Source organism: Armigeres subalbatus, chromosome 1 (genome assembly GCF_024139115.2).
Source record: "Armigeres subalbatus isolate Guangzhou_Male chromosome 1, GZ_Asu_2, whole genome shotgun sequence".
Classification (NCBI taxonomy): Eukaryota; Metazoa; Arthropoda; class Insecta; order Diptera; family Culicidae; genus Armigeres; species Armigeres subalbatus.
Window position 1 is genome coordinate 18632225 of NC_085139.1, and position 24762 is coordinate 18656986.

At 43.2% G+C, this 24762-nt stretch overlaps 1 protein-coding gene across 1 annotated transcript; it reads right to left on the minus strand.

The window, feature by feature from the left end:
* Positions 1–269: 269 nt before the first annotated feature.
* LOC134208154 (serine protease snake-like) lies at positions 270–24427 on the minus strand. The gene is made up of 6 exons (XM_062684222.1): positions 24303–24427; positions 24204–24244; positions 24023–24132; positions 23600–23957; positions 459–639; positions 270–391 (listed from the first exon to the last, which is right to left on the minus strand). The coding sequence occupies exons 1-6, from the start codon at positions 24349–24351 to the stop codon at positions 372–374; spliced, it is 759 nt and encodes a 252-aa protein (XP_062540206.1). The 5' UTR covers positions 24352–24427; the 3' UTR covers positions 270–371.
* Positions 24428–24762: the final 335 nt, after the last annotated feature.

Genomic DNA, 24762 nt, shown 5'->3' on the forward strand with positions numbered 1-24762 from the left:
TGTTCAGATACAGTTAAGTAATTTTTCTATGACTCGCAAGAATAGCTATCTGTTGATGTAGCAATTATAGTTTAATTGACTGTAATGTAGAAGTATTATAGTGATGTTTTTTACTGACGATGGGACATGCGGTATTTCTGGCTAAAGTTCTACTTAAACGACTGTGCGGATTAGTCAGCAGTGCACGGTGCAGAACTTATAGTCTTAATCATTTTTCCTATAATTTATGCCAACGGATGTGGTGATATTCGATTAAATCTGTGCAAGGCGATGTGTTCCCCAATTTCATTATATCAATTCGTATTACTTCATCCAAATGGTGCTAATGACTAACAACACGCGGCGCTGTCACGGCAGCTGTAGGCCATCACTCAGTAGCGTGCGAAACACTCTGCAAGAAAGAAGCGATAGAATCAATTAAATTAGTTTGCAAAACAAATAAATCCCCGTTTAGCGACCTGCTTCGTCGAGATTCATTCCGGTGACGGTTTCCAGCCACTCGAAGTACGATCCGTAGCGGGTGTAAATTGCTGGCGCGTTGGTCCCGCATGATTTTCCGATCGACTTGTGACCCACTAGGTAGGGCACCTCTTTGCCGGATCCACGGTAGATGATTTGCAGTGGAGAGCTGTGTAGATCCTATATGGGAGATGAATGAATGCAGTAGGCGTAATTAAAAACAATTTCAATAGTAATAGCCACAGCCTGGAGGCAAAATAATCACATTAAAACTATGGTAATTTCATATAAGAGGTCAAGTTTCTACAATTCTACATTCGAGGTCGACTAACGCGTGTGTGATAAGATGCAAAAAATGTAATTTCCGACCATTTTTCCGTAAGCTTCAATTCTTAATAAATTCATCATAACATTGGTTCAAACTACAGCGGCAAATAGGACAACGTTTATGAAGATGTTGCAGGGGTAAATAGTTACATTTTTGGTTTGCATATAGGAAGAGTTATTTATCGCATGGCATGTTAAACAAACCATAGAGTAATTCTCGCTGAAACCGGGCCACTATTTGCACGAGGTTCTTAAAATGCCTAAATTTATATTCTTTTGAAAGCTTTCGGCAAGTATATAAAGGATCCGAGTTAAATTCTTCAGAAAGATGAACCCCTCGTTAGTTATACACGAAATCATTTTAATGGAGCCCTCGATTTTTGTCAATTCTTGACTCACCAAAACTGTCATAGCTCCAACATTTCTAAACCGATCATTGAGATCAGCATATCGTTGGAAAGAGGAAGAATGTATCCTCAATTTGCAATAATAATAAAATATAAGCAGCCATATTGAATTTGGCCCCCATCTTGGATTTCTTTTTGAAAACTATTTTTCCGCCAGTTTGCAACCACCGATTTAGAATATTAATACATCGATGAAAAGCTTAGCTTATATTGTGTGTTGTGTCCGAAAATCTCAGATGTATGTTTTTCCTATCAAAAGTTATGTACGAATTACCAATACCAAAATTCTTGAATGATTTAATACAATAACTTGAATACGGCTCAGTTATGCTCAAAACTTTTGAGCCCTTCAAATAAAATGCTGTTGTAGATATGCTTTTCATTTTTGAAACATATTTGGCTTAGAATAGTGTATGTCAAGGAACTGTCGTCGTAGTACCATATTAACCATAAAAATAATGTTCGTTGGTCAGATGGGCCTTCAAAATATAATTTGGTAAATCGTACATAACTTTTGATAGAAAAAACATACACCTGAGATTTTCGGACACAAGACACAATATAAGCTAAGCTTCCCATCGATGTATTAATATTCAAAATCGGTGGTTGCGAACCTGGCGGAAAAATAGTTTTTAAAAAGAAATTCAAGATGGCGGCCAAATTCAATATGGCTGCTTATATTTTTATTATTGCAAATTGAGGATACACTCTTCCTCTTTCCAACGATGTGCTGATCTCTATGATCGGTTTAGAAATTTTGGAGTTATGACAGTTTTGGTGAGTCAAGAATTGACAAAAATCGAGGGCTCCATTAAAATGATTTCGTGTATAACTAACGAGGGGTTCATCTTTCTGAAGAATTTAACTCGGATCCTTTATATACTCGTCGAAAGCTTCCGAAAGAATATAAATTTAGGCATTTTTAAGAACCTCGTGCAAATAGTGGCCCGGTTTCAGCGAGAATTACTCCATATCAAATAACCAAGATAAAACTTTGAATATCTAAATTTAATTTAAAAATAACTGATATTCCAAAACTTTTTTTTTCCTTTTCATTATTTTGATAATAAAGAGCTTTTCAAAAAATATACCTAATTTTACAAAAGGCTCTCGTAATCTTAATTGGTTTTTATTAATTTATTAAATTTGTTCAGTGCAAATAGAATGAGTTAAATTGTTGGACTAAGTTGTAAAACTAGCAAATTATCCTCGTTTTATGATTGAATTCAACGCAAGTCCTTAACGTGTTCATTTTACCACGTGTGCCATACAAACTAATCCTCGCCGAGCCTACTTGCAGCAGGGTTGCTCGGTTGCCACGTGGAAGCTTTACTCCGATCATTTGAAGGATTCGCAATCGTGAGTCGCACGATGTTTTCACCACTCTACAGTGCGGCTTAAACGTAAGCGTTCGGTCCAGAGTGATACCTAAGATCCTTGGACGGTTGGTTTTCGGAACAGGGGTTCGATCGATGATGATCTCTTTCGACGGCTCTCGGCGTGCGTTGGGACTATAGTAGAACGTCTGCGAATTGGTCGCAGATATGGAGAACCCCACGCTCTTCGCCCATTTATCCACAGCTTTGACGGCGGTCTGCAATCTGCGGTGTAAACCTTCCCCTTTTGCTCTACGCACCACCAAGAGGATGTCATCTGCGTACAGAAGGATTTCGACTCCAGCGGGCAGCACGCGGAAAATGGGCTGCATCGCGATAAGAAACAGCGTCACGGATAGGACAGAACCCTGAGGTACTCCGTTCTCCAGAAGGTACTCTTGAGACATATGTGCTCCTATGGACACCTGGAAGGTACGTTCCGACAGGAAACTTTGCAGTAGATTCAGCATCCGACCACGTATTCGCCAATACTTTAGAGTTAGCAAGATACCGTGTCGCCAGGTGGTGTCGTACGCTTTCGATATATCCAGAGATGCTATCAGGCAATGCTCGTCGGTAGTAGGCAGCGCTCTTTCAAGTTCGGCAAAGTACGTATCGGTGCCACGTTCTGCACGAAAAGCGTGATGTCGCTTGTCAGGCCTTCCACTTGATTCGAGTTCAGTAATCAGTCGCCGATTAATAATACGCTCGAGTAGCTTCGCCATACAACTGGTGAGCGAGATTGGCCGGAAGGCATTTGATCCTGAATCGTGACAGTTCGGTTTCGGGATAGGGACGACGATGGAATTTCGCCAGCTAGTGGGAAACTCGACACTGCGCCAGATATTGTTCAACACCTCGAGGAGCGTCAGTTTTACGGATAGCGAAAGATGTTGCAGCAGGGGGTATCCGATCGTATCTGGACCTGTTGAGGCACTTCGCTCTTTGTCGAGGGCCCACAGAAATTCGTTCAAGGGAATATCTGTGTTGTAAACATCATCATTGTGGGGCGAAAGATCAATGGGCCGTTGAAGCTTTCGCCATCTGGAACGATGGAGGGTAGCTAGAAGTCGCCGATCTCTCGCAATATACTTTCGCCAGTTCTTCTGCTGCTTCTTTGGGGTCGTCCGTGAATCCGTCCGCTCGCTTGAGAACTACAGGGCGCTGTTGCCGGTTACCACGCAGAGTATTCATCGTCTGCCACAGCTCGGTTGTTGTACTACTGGGTGATATTTTCGCCACGAAATTTTCCCATGACTGCTCCTTTGCCTTACTGATCGCTTTTCGTGCCGCTGCTCGCGCTTCCTGAAATTTAGCCAACGCCTTGGGGTGGCCCGGATCACCTTGCTGTAGACGTTGGAGGGATCGGAGACATTTTCGCCGGTATCGGATTGCGGCTTTAATAACAATAACAATAACAACGACAATAAGTTGCAGGGTGGTTTGGATTTGTACACGCTCAAACGGTATGCCTTCTCGAATAGCTAGACCAACCCCGTGTTGCCAGTAGTTTACGCTGTTCGACTCCAGAAGCAACGTATAGTGCCTGCCGGGGATATTTGTCGTTTTTGAAATTCGAGGACAACTTTTTGCCTTTCTCGTATACTAAGTATTCGTAAGGGCTATAGGATCACTCCAAAACCGAACTTTTGATAGACGGCTCGGAGACTCATGGTGTTATATACCAATCGACCCCAGCTTTTTTTTCAATCTCGAACATTTTTTTGTATCCATGAACTGCTGCAATGCATTTAAATGAATGAAAATAAGGCCGTTACAGATATTTAAAAACTATTTTGTCTCTCCTCCTCGGATTTTTTCGCCAAAAAACAATATTTTGAGGAGGCAACTAAACAAAATTCGAATACAATTAATTGCATATTATTCGGCAACTCGGCCGTACGAAAACCATTTTTTTTTTGTTAAATATCTTGGGTGTGCATATGCACAGCATATGTTTCGAAATGGACAAATTGATATGAAATTTGCGAAAAAGAATCCACGTGTCTTGGAGTAGGGCTTCCATTCCCGGAAACGATTTCCCGGGATTCCCGATTCCCGGGATTTATATATCAGTTTCCCGAATTTCCCGGGAAATGAACATACTAAAATATTTTGTAATAATTGTCTTATTTTTTAAATTTGATGATATCGGATTTTGGGGTATCAATTACATTTTTTTACAAGCATCATCTTACTATTTATTTCACTTTTGAAGTTAAAGAATTTAAGTTATAACTGAAAATGCCACAGAATCATACGGTGTATTCCAACACGTGTTGAAGAGAGGCGAGGCAAAGAACCAGTTTGTATCTATCGTTCGTTTATTTAGTGGGTTCAAACGTCGGTAACTGTTGTGAAGTCGAATTAAAATTGAGTGTCTGCGGTGAAACAGCAGAGCTACCAATGTTCGCAGATATTCAGGCAATAGCAGTGACCGCTTTGGCAAGTTTGTCCTATTATTGTCAAAAATCTTTAAGACCTTTTATCCTTTTGATTCAATTCCTGAACAAATTCATATTCCGAAGACTCGTTTGTATTTTGAGATATTTCTGAAACATTTCATTTCATTTTTAGGTGCTGTTCGGCATTACAAGGATAGTTTGACTGAAAAAATGTTATAGTCAGGATCATTAAAGTACGACAATCAAGCACTCGCCTGTAGGCTCTTTTTTTATTTCGAATGGAAGAATTCTCATTTCAAATATTTCATTCATCTGCTTTAAATACAAAATGTGTTCAAGTGGACGTGCATGAATAAAAATGGTTTACCCTTCAAAGTTGACCTGAAGATTCTATACACAAAAAAAAATCGTCGAGTATAAGAATAGTTCAAGTTAGGAATAGTTTGGCGATAATAGAAGAGAATCTCTCGAAGCCGTCGTTGTCCAAAAACTGGAAAAAAAAATGCGGATACAACCTGATAAAGTTATTAAAAAAATATAGAAAAGTAGCATATAGCGGAGCTTATCAGGACACTGTAGATCTTAGATCTCGATCCAGAACCTTACATGTCTAATGTATATTTTCAAAATCCTATTTTACTACAAAATTGAAACTTCGATTTTGAATTAGCTTCGAGAGTTTTTTTTATTTCCCGGGATCCCGGGAAATCCCGGGAATTTATTGTTTCATTTCCCGTTTCCCGGGAAGTTGATTCCCGGGAAAAATGGAAGCCCTATCTTGGAGGGACTCGAAATACTCGAAATTCGAAATAACGCTCCTTTTTTTTACGCCCTACAGGAGCGTAAAAAAAGTTTCAAGCATTTATATGAGACAAATTTGGATTAGTTTCGGAGGTTGTTTTTAGATGATCTAAGTACTGCGGATGTTCTAGAAACAGAATTTATGCTTGCATGCGAAGTGGTATTAGCTGTTGTCATGATCTACGAACTCCACACAGTCAAGATCTGTTGATCAACCTTCGTAATGGAGGCAGTTATTGAAGAATAAACAAGTTGCGTGACCCCTTCTAGGTATATATTTGTATTCCAAGTAGATCTTGATGTTGTCATTGATACCAGGTAGTTCACGAACTCCATAGAGTCACGGTTTGTTGATCAACCTCCGTAATGGTAACTGCCTCCAAAATAAATAAATAAGTTGTGTGACCCCTTCTAGGTATATGTTTGTATTCCTTGTAGTTCTTGATGTTGTTATTGATGCCAGGTAGTCTACGAACTCCATATAATCAAGGTGTGTTGATCAACCATCGTAATGAAGACAGTTATTTTGGGAATAAACGAGTTGTGTAGCCCCTTCTTGGTATATATTTATATTTCAAGTAGTTCTTGTTGTTGTGGGCTCCAGGTTTTCTACGAGTTTCATAGAGTCAAGGTCTGTAGATTAACCTCCGTAATGGAGGCAGTTATTGAAGAATAAAAAAGTTGGGAGACCCCTTCTAGGTATATGCTCGTATTTCATGCAGTTCTTGTTGTTGTCGTGAGTTACAGGTAGTCTACGAACTCCATAGAGTCAAATACTACGGATCAACTTCCGTAATAGAGACAGTTACCAAAGAGTGCACAAGTTGTGTGACCCCTTCTTGTTATATGTTTGCATTCCAAGTTGCTCTTGTTGCTGTCATTGGTTTCACGGAGTCTACGTACTCCATAGAGTCATGGTATGTTGATCATCCTCAGTAATGGAGGCAGTTATTGAAGAATAAACAAGTTGTGTGACCCCTTCCTTATATATGTTTGTATTTCAAGTAGTTCTTGTTGTTGTCGTGAGTTCCAGGTAGTCTACGAACATAGAGTCAAGATCGGTGAATCAACCTCCTTAATGGAGGCAGTTATTTGAAAATAAACAAGTTGTGTGTCCCCTTCTTGGTCTATGTTTGTCTTTAAAGTAATTCTTTTTGTTGTGTTCTGCTCCGTAATGGACGCAGTTATTGAGCATTGAACACTTTTTGTGGCCCATTCTTGGTACAATAATATCCCGATTTTATCATTCCTAGTGAATTCTGGGGTGATGAAATAGAAAATGTGACAAAATTGGAACAATTTTTTTTGTTTGTTTCGCTAATACGAATCAGTTTATGCCTTGGAAAGGCAAAATACGTGAACGGAACCCGTAATTTCTTACAAAATTCTTGACAGGTTCTCTGAAATAATCCATAATAAATCACAGGCGGTGAACGTTATTTCACGAAAATCATTGTAGTTTGCGGTATTATTGGAAAATAATAAAAACGACAAAAATGCGGGGTCGACAAAATCAGAGTAGACAAAATCGGGTCAATACTGTATATTTTCGCATTCCATGTACTGCTTGTTATTGTCATGGGTTCGAAGTAATCTACGATCTCCGTAGAGTCAAGATCTACTGGTTACCCTCCATGATGAAACCACAAATTGAAAAAAAAAAAAATAACAAGTTGCGCAACTCCGTCTGTTGGAATGTGTGCATTTCAAGTAGTTAAAGTTGTTGTCATTAGCTTTAGGCAGTTATTGAAGAATAAACAAGGTGTGTAACCTCATTTTGAAATATTTGCATTCCAAGTAGTTCTTGTTGTCATGGATTCCAGGTAGTATACAAACTTCATTCATATCACGTACGAAACTGTTTATTCCTTGGAAATGCAAAATGTGAATAAATTGGAACGAGACAACTTCACGCCGGAAACGTAAGGAAAAAAACGGGCTAATATTGCAAAGACCATGTACCGTATTTATATCAGGTTAAAGACCAACTAGTTATTGGTTAAGAAAATTATTTTGAGCTTTTTAGTGGAATGTATTCACTTGTCATTAAACGAGTTTGGACAATCCCATTTAATTCCACCACTTGATTGTACCTTGACAGATACGTATTTCGACCTCAACAGTAAGGTCATCTACGAACTCCACAGACTCAAGGTCTGGGGATCAATCTCCGTAATGGAGGCAGTTATTGAAGAATAAACAAGTTGCGTGACCCCTTCTAGGTATATATTTGTATTCCAAGTAGATCTTGATGTTGTCATTGATACCAGGTAGTTCACGAACTCCATAGAGTCACGGTTTGTTGATCAACCTCCGTAATGGAGGCAGTTATTTGAAAATAAATAAGTTGTGTGACCCCTTCTAGGTATATGTTTGTATTCCTTGTAGTTCTTGATGTTGTTATTGATGCCAGGTAGTCTACGAACTCCATATAATCAAGGTCTGTTGATCAACCATCGTAATGAAGACAGTTATTTTGGGAATAAACGAGTTGTGTAGCCCCTTCTTGGTATATATTTATATTTCAAGTAGTTCTTGTTGTTGTGGGCTCCAGGTTTTCTACGAATTTCATAGAGTCAAGGTCTGTGGATTAACCTCCGTAATGGAGGCAGTTATTGAAGAATAAAAAAGTTGGGAGACCCCTTCCAGGTATATGCTCGTATTTCATGCAGTTCTTGTTGTTGTCGTGAGTTACAGGTAGACAGATACGTATTTCGACCTCAACAGTAAGGTCGTCTTCAGTGTCTCGTACTTGACTCGACTTGAAGAAAATGATCGCAGCTTACACTATTTATACTTTGCGTAGGTTACGTTAGTTACATTTACTACGGTGCTTACTTCTACTCGCTTGTTGCGCTTAATGCTTAGGTATAAACTTGACGAGCAAGGAGCTACCATTTCCTTGATCTTTATTCAACAACCGCGTTTGTACCTGTCGGTAGATTTCCAAGCTCTCAGCAACATCAAGTTTCCACGGAGAAGAGACATTTCTTAAAATTTCAATGTTTGATGTCGTAATTGAATAATTTACCTTATTACATGTTCAGCTACCTTAGACCTAAACTCATAATTTAATCCCTTATCAGTTTCCCTCTTAGCCTTACTTACTTCGGCAATATGTTCTTTAAACCTTACATCCAACGATCTTTTTGTTTGACCTACATATACTTTATCACACTGTAAACAATTAATTTGATAAGCCCCTGCCTATCCTTTGTGGAGCGCAACAGTGTCTTCAGTTGATTGCTTCTGCTGGAGAATACTAAATCAATGCCGAATTTTCTCAGTCGATGGCGTAGCTGGTGGGTAATGTGTTGATCATAGGGGACCGATACCGTCTTCAGCGGTTCATCGATCGGTGTCAGTGTTGTCAGTTTGTTTTTCCGTTGGCTCCTCTGCCTTTTGTTAATGATTGTTTGTATTGTTCTTTCCTTGTATCCGTTGATCTTCGCTGTTTCCATGATGTGTTGTAGCTTCTTCGCTCATGGAGATCGTCTGCATCCTGTGGATCATGTGATGAGAAGTTGCCAGATTCTGCTGATACGAATCATTTGATGTGTATGGGTCATGGGATGACTCTCATGGTGTTGGTGGGCTTCCTGTAGATTTCGAAGTCTAAAGTTGCATTTGTTCCTTTGATAACCAGTAGATCCAAGAAAGGTAATTTGCCTTCCTTTTCCTCCTCGTGGGTGAATTTGTTATTGGTGTAAGCCTAGCAGTGGTGGAAATATGCGAACCTGACTCACAAAACAAGAAGTAGGCAATGCAAAAGACTCGCGAACATTTGTTTTGCCTTTTTCTTGCCTACCTACTACTCGCAGAGAAAACAAAAAAACGAACCCCGAAAAATCTTCGTGAAGCTTCGCGAGTCATTCGGGTTTATTTGCTAAAAGTCACAAAACTATCTCGGAACTTATTTCTCACTGATGTTCGAGCTATAACACAATTGTTTATTGTTATTGTGTTTATGTCAAGTCAAATCTATCCATTGTATTCGAAGTAATCACAGAAACTCGCGACCGTGTTTTTACTCGCGAACAAAATACAGCCCGGCTTTTTGTTTTTGCTCTGCCCGTACTCCCGAACAAAGCAAGCGCCAGAAAAAAGCAGGCAGTAGGTTCGCGCGAGTATGGCATTTTTGGTAGGCCCAATTACACTCTTTTCTTACTCGTGAAGCGAGTATTTCCACCACTGAAGCCTAGAAGTATTACTTAATAAATTTCTAGGATGGCCATTAGCATATGCCATGGACACATTTTATTCTATGGACCACAAAGGGGTTGTACCACTTTTGAAACAAGCCGAAAGATTTCTGGTTACGCGTGTAGATCTTAAGGCCTTTTCCAGAGTTTTTTTTGCATGACCATGAACCTATGCAATGGACGCAATCTATTTTATGTACCACAAAGGGGCTTGAACCACTTTTGAAACAAGGCGAAAGATTTTTTGTTAAGCGTGTAGATTTTAAGGCCTTTTTCCAGGGTTTTCTTGGATAACTATGAACCTATGCAATGGACGCATTCTATTCTATGTTCCATAAAGGGGTTCTACCGCTTTCAAAACAAGCTGAAAGATTTTTGATTACGCTTGTAGATCTTAAGGCCCTTTCCAGGGTTTCCTTGGATGACCATGACCCTATGCAATGGACGCATTCAGTTCTATGTACCACAAGAGGGTTGTACCGCTTTTGGAACAAGCCGAACGAGCACTAGTTACGCATGTAGATCTTAAGGCCTATTCCAAATTTTTTTTTGGATGACCATGCAGCTATGCAATGAATGCATTCTATTCTATGTACCACAAAGGGGTTGTACTACTTTCAAAATAAGCCGAAAGATTTTTGATTACGCGTGTAGATCCTAAGGCCCTTTCCAGGGTCTCCCTGGATGACCAGGAACCTATGCAATGAACGCATTCAATTCTATGTACCACAAGGGGGTTGTAGCACTTTTGAAACAAGCCGAAAGAGCACTGGTTACGCGTGTGGATGTTAAGGCCTATTCCAGGGTTTTTTGAATGACCATGAACCTATGCAATGAACGCATTATATTCTATGAACCACAAAGGGGTTGTACCACTTTTGAAACAATGCGAAAGATTTCTGGTTACGCGTGTATATCTTAAGGCCTATTCCAGGATTTTCTTGGATGACCAGGAACCTATGCAATGGACGCATTCTATTTTATGTACCACAAAGGGGTTGTACTACTTTTGAAACAATGTGAAAGATTTCTGGTTACGCGTGTAGATCTTAAGGCGTATTCCGGGGTTTTTTCGGATGACCGTGAACCTATGTAATAAACACATTTTATTCCATGTACCACAAAGGGGTTGTACCATTTTTGAAACAAGGCGAAAGATTTCTGGTTACGCGTGTAGGTTTTAAGGTTTATTCCAGGGTTTTCTTGGATGACCGTGAACCTATGCAATTTTTTTTTCTTTTTTTTTCTTCCTAAACAATGGAGGGGGAATCTGCTCAACAGACATCCTGGGTTGACCAGGAAGTGCTGGGTTAGGGGCCACCTCCAATGAGGCAGACAGGACTGCATCCCCGACCAGCTAAACCGTTTCCATTGCCGCCAAGCCCATCGTCCCTTCGGTACAACCAGAAAGTAATGCTTCAAAGGGGGGCCAGTGCATAACGCACCCTCGAGGTTAGCTGCGTGTCCTTGCAGCATCGAACATCGTGACTCGCTTTTTAGAAGAACACCATGGTGTCGTGCCAGCGCATTGCCGGCTTTCCAGGTGGCCTTACCACGCCCTATGTCCTCGGAAGGTGGGCAGGGTCGACTTCGCGCCTGCTTCCCTCTGCACGACTGGTATCAAGAATGATGATGCCGCGTGCACCCCAAATTGACCTTTCTGCGATAGGGCCTATTCGCCAGCACACAGAGGGACTTGCCGACGCGGTGCCTACGCCTGCCCCAGCCTTGACGAGGACCCTATGCAATGGGCGCATTCTATTATATGTACCACAAAGGGGTTGTACCACTTTTGAAACAAGGCGAAAGATTTCTGGTTACGCGTGTGTAAATCTTAAGGCCTATTCCAGGGTTTTCTCGGATGACCTTGAACCTATGCAATGAACGCATTCTATTCTATGTACTACAAAGGGGTTGTACCATTTTTGAAACAAGGCGAAATATTTCTGGTTACGCGTGTAGATTTCAAGGCCTTTTCCAGGGGTTTCTTGGACGACTATGAACCTATGCAATGGACGCGTTCTATTCTATGTACCACAAAGGGGTTGTACTACTTTCAAAATAAGCCGAAAGGTTTTTGATTACGCGTGTAGATTCTAAGGCCCTTTCCAGGGTTTCCCTGGATGACCAGGAACCTATGCAATGGACGCAATCTATTCTATGTACCACAAAGGGGTTGTACCACTTTTGAAACAAGGCGAAAGATTTCTGGTTACGCGTGTAGATCTTAAGGCCTATTCCAGGGTTTTCTTGGATGGCCGTGAACCTATGCAATGGTTGCGTTCTATCCAATGTATCACAAAACACAGGTCCAAGCTCCAGGAGGTTCTTGTAAAACTTTAAATACTTGAAAACGATGATGAACGTCTTACTGTGCGTTATCAAGGATCTGCACCACTCATGACTTGTTGATTTCTTGGCGTACCAAGAACATCTTAAGGCCTCAGCATTCAAACAATTGGACGACCATGATAACGGAAACAATTTGGACGACCCTAATACCAAAATTGGTAAAAGACACATCCTAAGACTAAAAGTGAGTTAAATATCAAATTTTGCCTGTCATAAGAGTTTATACAATCCCATTGAATTCCACCACTTAATTGTATCTTGACAGATACGTATTTCGACCTCAACAGTAAGGTCGTCTTCAGTGTCTCGTACTTGACTCGACTCAACTCGTCTTATGACAGGTGAAAACATTCCACTAAAAACTTCAAAATAATTTTCTTATCAAATTTTGTTTACCTAAAAGATTGCAAACTTTTTCTACGCTCCAAGCTCCAAATAGCGCTCCCTCTTTTTACGCTCAAAATTCTAAATAACGCTCCCTCTTTTTACGCTCTGATTCCATTTACGCTTCCCCGTTTTGAGCGCAAAAAGAGGTTTTGCAGTAGTTGCTATATTTTGATAGCTGGTCGAAGTTTTATCATGCCTGCCAATTTAGCATCATTCGATTGGTTCTTAGCATAATCCGATTTACTCGCAACAACAGGCGACGAATAAAGGATCACGATTGGAAGCTTGAGCTACATCCTCGCTACTTCTACGTCGTGGCGCTACAGAAAAAAAGGCTGGTCATGACAGATAGTGTGGAAAACGGGCATCGTGCGGCTACCTTTAACCAAATCAGTGGCACCACAAAAGAGCTGATAACCGGCTTAATAGTGCTGGAAAAGATGCGCCAACACGTGATTGGGTGGCAGCCAATCAGCGCAAGGAGCTGAAATCTGAGGATAAAATGTCGTTTCTTCAACTATAGCATCATCAACTTGCACTGCCCACACGAAGGGCGACCCAACAAAGATGAGAAAAAAGCGTTTTATGCACAGCTGGAGCAGGCATACGATGGAAGCCCACTGCAGGACGTCAAAATCATCATCGGCGACATGAATGCTCAGTTGGGAAGGGAGGAAATTGACAGATCGGTGATCGGGACAGTCTGCATATCGTATCGAATGGCAACGGCTTACGATGCACACATTTTGCAGCCTCCCGCGGAATAGTAGTCCGAAGCACTTTCTTCCTCCGCAAAAATATTCACAAGGCCAAGTGGAGATCACCTAACCAAGAATCAGAAAATCAAATCAAGCACGCTCTAATCGTCGGTAAATTTTTCTCCGACATCAAGAACGTTCCCACCTACCGCAGTGCGAATATTGAATCCGACCACTACCTCGTTGCAGTATGCCTGCGCTCAGTACTCTGGACGGTGTACAACACGCGTCGAAGTCAAACGTTGACGTGTGGCTTAACATTGGACGGCTACAAGACGATAGACTACAGCTAGGCGCAGTTTCTCTTAAAGATGACTGGAGAGATATTCGATCCGCCATTGGTAGCGCTGCAGCCGCTGCACTTGGCGCGGTGCCCCCGGATCAAAGAAGCGACCGGTATGACGTCGAATGTGAGCAGTTAGTGGAGGAGAAAAATGCAGCAGGGCGAGATTGCTGCAACACCGCACAAGAGCGAATGAGGCACGATACAAACGGGCGCGGAACAGACAAAACTTGATTTTCCGCAGGAAAAAGCGCCTGCAGGAAGATCGGGACCGTGAAGGAGGAACTGTACCGCGCTAATGACACACGGAAGTTCTATAAGAAGTTGAAGCGTTCATGTTCAGCCTCAAATGTGTAAGGACATAAACGAAATTCTTCTTATGGGCGAACGTGAGATGATTCAAAGGTGGTGGCAGCACTAAGAAAAGCACCTGAATGGCGATGTTGCAGGAAACTAGAGCATGTACTTGTGACCTCCGATAACGATGCCAGTAGAGGTGCATCATTGCAGGAAATCGTACGTACTTTGGACTGCGCAAAACACTCCGAATAAATAGAGTTCGCTACCATACCAAAATGACTATTTACAAAACGCTCGTTAGATCGGGTGGTCCTCTACGGATACGAGACCTTAACAATGCTCGTGGAGAAGCAATGCAACGTATCAACGAATTTTCGTGAGGAAAGTGTTGCGTACTATTTAAGGCGGGGTGCTTCCATTTCAGACGGTACATTATTTTTATTATTTATTCAGACTAAGGCCGAAGTGGCCTGTGCGGTATATAAGAGTCTTCTCCATTCGGCTCGGTCCATGGCTACACGTCGCCAACCACGCAGTCTACGGAGGGTCCGCAAGTCATCTTCCACCTGATCGATCCACCTTGCCCGCTGCGCACCTCGCCTTCTTGTGCCCGTCGGATCGTTGTCGAGAACCATTTTCACCGGGTTACTGTCCGACATTCTGGCTACGTGCCCGGCCCATCGCAGTCGTCCGATTTTCGCGGTGTGAACGATGGATGGTTCTCCCAACAGCTGATGCAATTCGTGGTTCATTCGCCTCCTCCACGTACCGTCCGCCATCTGCACCCCACCATAGATGGTACGCAGCACTTTCCTTTCGAAAACTCCAAGTGCGCGTAGGTCCTCCACGAGCATCGTCCAGGTCTCGTGTCCGTAGAGGACTACCGGTCTAATTAGCGTTTTGTAGATTGTCAGTTTGGTACGGCGGCGAACTCTATTCGATCGGAGCGTCTTGCGGAGTCCAAAGTACGTACGATTTCCAGCCACTATGCGTCTCCGAATTTCTCTGCTGGTGTCATTTTCGGCAGTCACCAGTGAGCCCAAGTACACAAATTCTTCTACCACCTCGATTTCGTCACCACCGATGCAAACTCGCGGTAAGTGGCTCACATTGTCTTCTCTTGAACCTCTTCCTATCATGTACTTCGTCTTCGACGTGTTGATGACTAGTCCGATCCGCTTAGCTTCCCTCTTCAGTCTGATGTAGGCTTCCTCCATCTTCTCAAAGTTACGTGCCATAATATCTATGTCGTCGGCGAAACCAAATAGCTGGACGGACTTATTGAAAATTGTACCACTCGTGTTAATCCCTGCTCTTCGTATTACCCTTCCAAAGCGATGTTGAATAGCAAACACGAAAGACCATCACCTTGCCGTAACCCTCTGCGGGTTTCGAAGGGACTCGAGAATGCCCCTGAAACTCGAACTACGCACATCACCCGATCCATCGTCGCTTTGATCAACCGTGTCAGTTTATCCGGAAAACCGTGTTCGTGCATTAGCTGCCATAGCTGGTCCCGATCGATTGTATCATATGCGGCTTTGAAGTCGATGAATAGATGATGTGTGGGCACGTTGTATTCGCGGCATTTCTGCAGTACTTGGCGAATGGCGAACACCTGGTCCGTGGTGGAGCGTTCGCCCATAAAACCCGCCTGGTACTGCCCCACGAACTCCCTTGCAGTTGGTGCTAGTCGACGGCATAAAATTTGGGAGAGTACCTTGTAGACGGCGTTCAGCAATGTGATTGCGCGGTAGTTGCTACAATCCAGCTTATCGCCCTTTTGTAGATGGGACACACGACACCTTCCATCCACTCCTGCGGCAAAACTTCCTCCTCCCAAATCTTGGTAATGACCCAGTGCAGCGCTCTAGCCAGTGCCTCACCACCGTGTTTAAATAGCTCTCCTGGTAGTTGGTCAACCCCAGGGGCTTTGTTGTTTTTCAGCCGGCCAATCTCCTCCTGGATTTCCTGGAGATCCGGAGCCGGTAGAATTCTGTCCTGCGCGCGTTCTCTCAGGTCCATCACCATACCGCCATCTTCGTCTGCTACATCGCCATTCAGGTGTTCTTCGTAGTGCTGCCGCCACCTTTGGATCACCTCACGCTCGTTCGTAAGAAGGTTCCCGTTTATGTCCTTACACATATCAGGCTGTGGCACGTGGCCCTTACGTGAACGGTTTAACTTCTCATAGAACTTTCGTGTGTTATTAGCGCGGTACAGTTGCTCCGTTTCTTCACGGTCTCGATCTTCCTGCTGGCGCTTTTTCCTCCGGAAAATCGAGTTTTGTCTGTTCCGCGCCTGTTTATATCGTGCTTCGTTCGCCCTCGTGCGGTGTTGCAGCAATCTCGCCCATGCTGCATTCTTCTCTTCCACTAACTGCTCACATTCGCCGTCATACCAGTCGTTTCTCTGATCCGAGGGCACCGTGCCAAGTGCAGCGGTTGCGGTGCTACCAATGGCGGATCGAATATCTCTCCAGCCATCTTCAAGAGACGCTGCGCCTAGCTGCTCTTCCGTTGGAAGTGCCACTTCCAGCTGCTGCGCGTATTCTTGGGCTAGTCTACCGTCTTGTAGCCGCCCAATGTTAAGCCGCGGCGTCCGACTTCGACGCGTGTTGTACACCGTCGAGAGTTTTGAGCGCAGGCATACTGCAACGAGGTAGTGGTCAGATTCAATATTCGCACTGCGGTAAGTGCGGACGTTCGTGATGTCGGAGAAGAATTTACCGTCGATTAGAACGTGGTCGATTTGGTTTTCCGTTTCTTGGTTAGGTGATCTCCATGTGGCCTTGTAGATAATTTTCAGGGAAAGAAGGTGCTTCGGACTACCATTCCGCGGGAGGCTGCGAAGTTTATGCATCGTTGGCCGTTGTCATTCGATACGGTGTGCAGACTATCCGGTCCGATGACCGGTCTATACATTTCCCCCCTTCCTACCTGTGCGTTCATGTCACCGATGACGATTTTATCGTCCCGCAGTGGGCATCCATCGTATGTCTGCTCCAGCTGTGCGTAGAACGCTTCTTTCTCGTCGTCGGGTCTCCCTTCGTGTGGGCAGTGCACGTTGATGATGCTATAGTTGAAGAAACGGCCTTTAATCCTCAGCTTGCACATCCTTGCGTTGATTGGCTGCCACCCCATCACGCGTTGGCGCATCTTACCCAGCACTATGAAGCCGGTTCCCAGCTCGTTGGTGGTGCCACAGCTTTGGTAGAAGGTAGCCGCTCGATGCCCGCTTTTCCACACTTTCTGTCCTGTCCAACAAATCTCCTGCAGCGCCACGACGTCGAAGTTGCGGGGATGTAATTCATCGTAGATCATCCTGTCGCAACCTGCGAAACCTAGCGACTTGCATTTCTATGTTCCAAGCTTCCAATCGTGATCCTGTATTCGTCGCCTAGGTCTTTGCCGATTATATCGAGTCGCATTATCTCTTATATTGTTCGTAATGATTGGTTTTCTAGGCGGCTTATTGGGCCTGCGCAAACCTCCTGTCTCGTCGGAGGGCCGTCGTGTCAGGGCTGTTTAGTGTCCCACCTAACACCAGGACTTGGGCTTGTGCGCTTTGAGTGGCACACGGTCGCTTTGGTGGGGCCTACTTGCGGATACATGCAGCTTTTTATAGAGGTTTAACAGGGCCCACTGTCAAACCCCACCACATCCTAGGCAAGCCCCACAACTCGCAGATGGCCTGGGGAGGGATCGTCAAGCCCTTGGACATAGTCCCTGCTGCCCTGACGGTACATGGAGGAGGCCAATGAATCACGTTTTGTGCAAGCTGTCGGGAGAGCCATCCATTGCTCACACCGCGAAAATAGGAAGACTGTGGTAGGCCGTGGCCAAAATGTCGGACAATAACTCAGTGGAAATGGTTCTCCATAAAGATCCGACGGACACAAAAGGCGAGGTGGAATATTTGCGGACCCTCCGAAGACTACGTGGTTGGCGACATACAGCCATGGACCGAGTTGAATGGAGAAGACTTGCATTTACTGCACAGGCCACTGCGGCCGTAGTTTAATAAATATTAATAGTAATAATAACATTTAACCCACAAACACAAATGTTGTAGATTAGTTTTTGTTACTCATGTCATTAAGTCATGATCCCTGGTAGCACAACTCACAGTGATTTGGTTGCGGCAACTCAAATGTTACCAAATTTGTTTCCATATAAGTTACAATAACTACTTTACAACATGTGTGTTACTCGGGATGAGTTACTGCAACCAAATACAACAAAATTGTGCTGCTAGGGATGGGGCACCCCGCATGAAGCTTGAGATCCTGGGACTGAGTGAAGTCCGGAGAACACAGAATGCCGTCGGGACAAATTCTGCTATACTCTGGTTTACGAGGCGAACACACTCCCCAGCATCGTGAAGTTGGCTTCTTACTAAGCGCACAGACACACTCTGCGCTTATGAAGTGGGATTCCGTGGATGTTATAGATGCAAGATCTTTCAGGCCCGAGCTTGATTCGGAAACAACAGAACGACGCGTTTCAATATCTAACGCTTGTCAGTTGAAGGAGTTGCTGAACAGTTCCAGCTGGACGAGCGAATAGAAGATGCCACCGGATCTGGCGACGTCAACAGATCGTGGAAAAATATCAACGAAGCTGATAATACAACAGCGCAGGAAGTGTTAGGCATTGCATAGCGACGCCAACGAAATGGTTGGTTTGATGAGGAGTGCCAGCGAGTGACGGACGGGAAAAATGCTGCTAAGAGTCGAATGCTAGTGGCTCGTACCCGTTCCAAAAGGGAGCGGTACAGTGTAGCAAGGGCAGAAGGACAACGAATTCATCGCAGAAAAAACATGAAACACGAAGAGATGTGAAGCGCAGGAGAACATGGAAAGACACGATATGTGGAGGTTTTACGCAACTGTAAAGGGCGCGTGGCATAAGACTGCGCCAGTGCCCGCCTAGTGCAGTGACCGGAATTTGCTCACAGACAAGACTATGGTGGCAGCCAGGTGTAAGGAGCACTTCGAAGATTTGTTGGACGGTGAAAATGAAGCTGTATTGAGGAGCAGGATGGACATAGTCGGCGACGGTCAATCTGTGGAACCACCAATGCTGGACGAGGTAAAGAAGGCTTTAAACGAGCTGAAAAACAGAAAAGCTGCTGGGAAGAACGAGATCTCGGTCGAGCTTCTCAAACACGGAAGTGAGCAGCTGGAACAATCGATCCACCACATTATCCAGAATATATGGGAGGATGAAGAACTGCCTGACAGCTGGTTGGATGGCCTCATATGCCCAATCTATAAGAAAAGGCACTGATAAGAGTGTGCCAATTACAGAGGGATCACCCTTCTGAACTCGGCGTACAAAATACTGTCTCGTATCCTGTTTAACGGACTGAGACCAACTGTCTCAACGTGTATTCGGATTGCAGACGAAGTGTCAACCTCGTGTGTGACCTTAGACGGATTGAAGCAGAGTGATGTACTTTCCAATTTATTGTTCAACATTGCACTCGAGGGTGCTATTAGAATATCTGGCATGCAGAAGAACGGCACTATCATAACACGGTCACATATGCTCACATATGGCTTTGCGGACGACATCGATCTCATTGGAATCGATTGTAGAACAGTAGTGGATGCTTTTGTCCCACTGAAGAGGGAGACGGCGAGGAAAGACTTAACAATTAATTCTACCAAGACAAAGTACGTGGTTGCAGGAGATAAAGGAAGACCTAGTGGTGTTGGTGCAAAGGCAGTGCTTGATGGGGATGTGTTTGAAGATGTTGAATAATTTGTTTATCTTGGAACGCTGGTGATATGCGACAATGACGTTTACCATGAAGTGAAAAGACGTTTTGCTGGTGCGAATAGGGCCTTTTACCGATTACGTAACCACCTTAGGTCCCGCAACATGCAGATGGAAACGTAATTTGCTCTATATAAAACTCCGATTCTGCCAGTGGCCCTTTATGGACATGAATCATGGACGTTAAAAGAGGCGGACCAGAGAGCTTTCGGGGTTTTTGAGCGAAAAATGCTGCGTACAATACTCTGAGGGAAACTAGAAAATGGTGGAGTGGCGCAGACCCATGAATCATGAGCTGTATCAAGTATACAAAGAAGAAAATATTGTGAATCGTATAAAATTCGGCAGACTTCAGTAGGCTGGTCACTTAGTGCGAATGTCGGAAGAAAGAATAGCGAAAACAATATTCAACAGATAACCAGATAGGGGTCGGCGACTTCGTGGAAGGCCACGAACACGCTGGACACGGTGGAATAGGACCTGGGGACATTAAACGTTCGGGGAAACTGGAGGAACATCAAAAGTGGAAACGGACCCTTCTTGATGTGGGGCGATTCAAGTATGACGTCCACTACTTTTTGGGATTTCTAAACCCCCTGCCCCCCTCTGTCACGCTTTTTTGTATACCTAGTATATGTACTGTCACAAAGTGAGGATCGTAGTGTGCTGCGGTTCAATGCAGTAGCATTTTTTTCACGCGTCAAAAATTCCCTCATTCGGCATCAGCGGAAAAGCAAGATTTCGGCTGGTGGTACTATAGTTTATGAGCCATACAGGGATGTGAATTTCGAGATTTTATAAAGTCGTTTTTGGTGTTGGACACATAGGATGGTGGAAGATGGTCGTATGTACTGCCTCTGCAGTTCCCGTAGACCCGGAACAATCAGGCGAGTTCGTAATGTCAAGCCTTGTACGATGGTCTGGACGATTTATTGTTTGCACATTTGGACGATTCTTTTGTACGATTGCTTGCTAGCTGCCAGACGATGGCCCTTGGAATATCAAATTGCAGTTTGATAAGTATATTTTTTTTCTTATTCCTAATATAAATGTATAGTTAGATCTAACTAGATTTTGATTCTACAATCACATCATCTCTTCCAATAATATGTTCCTGATTGGAAACATTAGATTTCGCGTTAATTTCCTATCACACTCTATCTTTAAATCTTTGGTTCAAATGAAACTATCTTAACAGAAATCATAACTATGTCATCTATCTTTACCTATTTCTTCATTTCATATTCTTCCTAAAACAATAATATTTGTAAACTGGAATGTTAAGCTTTGAAAAAGCATCAAATTTATACATTAGGCCGATATAAATATTTAAAAACAATAATGCGGATTCTTTTGCCCAACAATAATATTTTGAGAAAACAACAAAAAAAAAGAAAAAATTCAAATCAATTTTTAACAAATCCGAGGAGTTGTTTTATTTTATTTTCTTTTTTTTTTTTCATTTTAATACTTTTTTTTAAACCCTCCTTGACCTTTTGAAGACCAGTAGGACATAATTTATATTTAATATTTGTAACAGCCTTAAGATCAAGTAATAAATACTTTAGTAGAGTTTATCTCAATAGAGTACTTTAGTGGAGTGTACGAAGTATTGTTTAACTACATTTTCCTCAGCCGTCTGGGACGGGTTGGGTACTCTCCGTTTCATTCCACCAGTTAATTTTCGTTGACTTAGCAGATACGTGTTTCGACCGCAGCTGTGTGGTCGTCTTCGGTGTCTCGTACTTGACTCGACTTGTGCGAGGCACTGGGGACGGCCGCACAGTTGTGGTCGAGATACGTGTCTGCGGGGATGGCGGGGATTGGCTGGTGGAGTTGGATGGGGGGTGCTTGATTCGTCTTAGACGGTTGAATACATTCCACTAAAAGAGCTTTATATATTTTTCTACATTTTCCTCTTTCCTTGTTATTGTGTAATGAAATTTATTTAGCTCATTTTATAAAACAATGACCGAATAGATACCAAAGATATTAGTAACTTTATTACAAGTTTCTATAAGTAATTCATTTTGAGTGAAATTAACACCTCTGGTTATTCTACAGTTCGATCCTAAACATGATCAGAAACAATCAGTACAGTGCAGATTTGTTCGTGTTTTGTATTGGACGTAGAACGATCGGAGATCGCGTCCAGACGTGTTTGCTTCGGTAAGCAGAACGATCGGCCGGTCATCGAAATTTGGTTCTGCTTTGTGCGGTAAGCAGAACGATCGGCCGACAACCGAAAAAAAAATTTGTTCTGCTTCGTGCGTGTGTGTAAATTAATTTGAAAGTAAAAGTTTAAATCGCGTTCAGACATGTTTTCTTCAATAAGCAGAATGATCGGCCGGTCATCAAAGTTTTATTCTGCTTTGTGCGGTAAGCAGAACGATCAGCCGATCACCGAGATTTTGTTCTGCTTTGTGCGGTCTTAAAAAAACTAAAAAAATCAAAATTAGTATTGTCGTATTGTTTTCATCGATCAAACTACACGCTATACACGGCATACCGTTTACCAAAACGAACCCTGCCACACTCCCTACCCCATATATCCAACATCCCAGTGATCTCTCGTGGAAGTGCAGATGACTCGTCGGCTTCTATCAAAGCGAGTATCACGTCAACAATTTCCTACCTATTCCCTAATTGACCTGCATTCGGACACGGCCGGCGCTGGTATTGCTTATTTTTGGGTCACCAGTTCTTACACATTGAAGATGATGTTAGTCCCAAACTTCATCTGTTGGTTCTCTGTGTAATTACAGCTGGCCTGGCAATAACGGAGTAGCAACCGTGGGCGGTCAATCATGCTCATGCTCATGCTCATGCCTAGTATATGTACTGTCACAAAGTCTCAGACCCCCTCCCCCCTTAAACCTGTGACATCATTATTGAACGACCCCTGTACGGAAAAAATCATAGTGTCGATATCGCGTGTGATCACCGCCTCTTCATCGGCGAAATACGCCTGCGCATTGCGTCGACAGGAGGAGAGAGTTGGACGACGCGACGATGCCACAAACAGGTTGAATCAAGAAAGGCGTCTGTTAGAAACTCTTGCAGCGTACATGTATCGAACATATTTATAACGTCTTTATCAAGGAATGTAAAATAACAACATTGCCAATGTCAACGACATTGTACTCTCTTGTAAATGTTGGGACAAACTCAACTCGCAACAAGCGTTTATCCCAAACTGCAACAGAATAGGACAATGATCGCCTGCCGCGAATTTTGAGAACTAGTCGGTTTTCGATGCTGTTTTTGGTTAAATAAGTATCAGTTATCAATGTTTAGACATAAATTTAACCATCTGTTCACAAGATTTATGTTTTACTTCTGCAATATACAGGTTATCGCAGTTTGAAAAGTTCACAACAATTTCCTCTCCATGTTTGTTGCAAATAAAACGGAACGCAACATTGTCTTTATCCTCTGCAGATGAGAACAAAGAGTTATCGCTATTCTCTTTTGTCGCATGTTTTTTGCATTTTTCAGCGACAATTACATTCCTTGGTCTTTATACGTTCGTTCAAATTAATTAAGGCTCCCCCAGACCTAAGCGATTTCATCGCCACGACGGCGACAACTAGTCGCCGCGATTCTATCGTTGGGTCGCTGCAGGCAATGTTTGATTTACGCTTCCATACCAACGGCGACAGAATCGCTATCGCCAAACGATAGAATCGCGTCGCGTGTGTTTGGGGGAACCTTTATTACATAGGTGTAATTTTTTTTTGTGTATACATATGTACTTACCGTACATCGGTCAAGCTTTGCATTACGTGCACAGAAACAGCACAACAACACTCCGAAGCGCAGCTTCCGGATGGGATTGTAATATTCGTGGCACTTATCGGAACCCACAGCTACCAGGTCAAACCGTTCCAACCGGTTTTTCCCGATGGGCCCTATCAACTGCACCGGAGTGTTCATCCTGGGATGTTCCTTCAGAACACAGGCCGGTTTAATGGCCCTGGAATAGAGTTGCGGGTTCCGTTCCAGCACCGCAATGGCCATGTTGTGGTAGTCAAATTGTGGTTTGTAGCGATAGTGGATGGTGATGTTTGCGATAGCTATGTCGGTGGTACCGAATCGTGCAACATCGGGTTGTCGTCTGGCGAGATAATTGACGATTATTGCTTATTGAATAATAAGAATCAAATTGGTGTGATTGATTACCCGTTTTTGTTGGCGCAGTGTGCTCCTAACACCACCATATTCCCACCCAAGTAGGAACCACCGCAGATAATTGCCATGTCTCCGCTGGGCTGCCGTTGGCCGATTTGAACCTACGGTCAGCGTGAGTTGATTAATGTATTCGGGATAGCATCGCTTGAAATGTAATGATTTATATTCTTACCACGTGAGAACTTTCGACACTTCGAATAGACTGACATGCTCCTGATTAAGTGAAAAAAAAGCTAATTGAACACCATACCAAATATTTTATTTGAATTACCCATTTTTGCAACAAGCAACAACAGTATCACCGAAAACCAAAGCTTCATTTTTGAATTAACGATTGGACTGGACAGTGCGGATGCTGAACTATTAGCGTCTGCAGCGACTAATGAACTGTGGATCGGAGCTGTGATCGCGTCTGGAATCAGTTCTCTGGGAAAACTTGTTTTCGATGTTTTGAATCGTTCACGGTCTGGAATCTTTTTCTACTCACTCTTCAACGAAGATGATGACTGTGGGACATATCCCATCATGGTGGGATGCACTGGCATGGGCGTGCTTTGAAGCTATTCGCTATCGATGGCTGCACAGATTCATTCCTTGCTTGGTGGGTTTGGACTAAGTTAATAGATTTTGCACGATAGTGTGAACAGGTTTTATTTTATGACTGGATTTATTTGGAAAGCAAATGGTCGTCATTTGGAATTAGGGATTCCATTTAAATAAAGGTTACATAG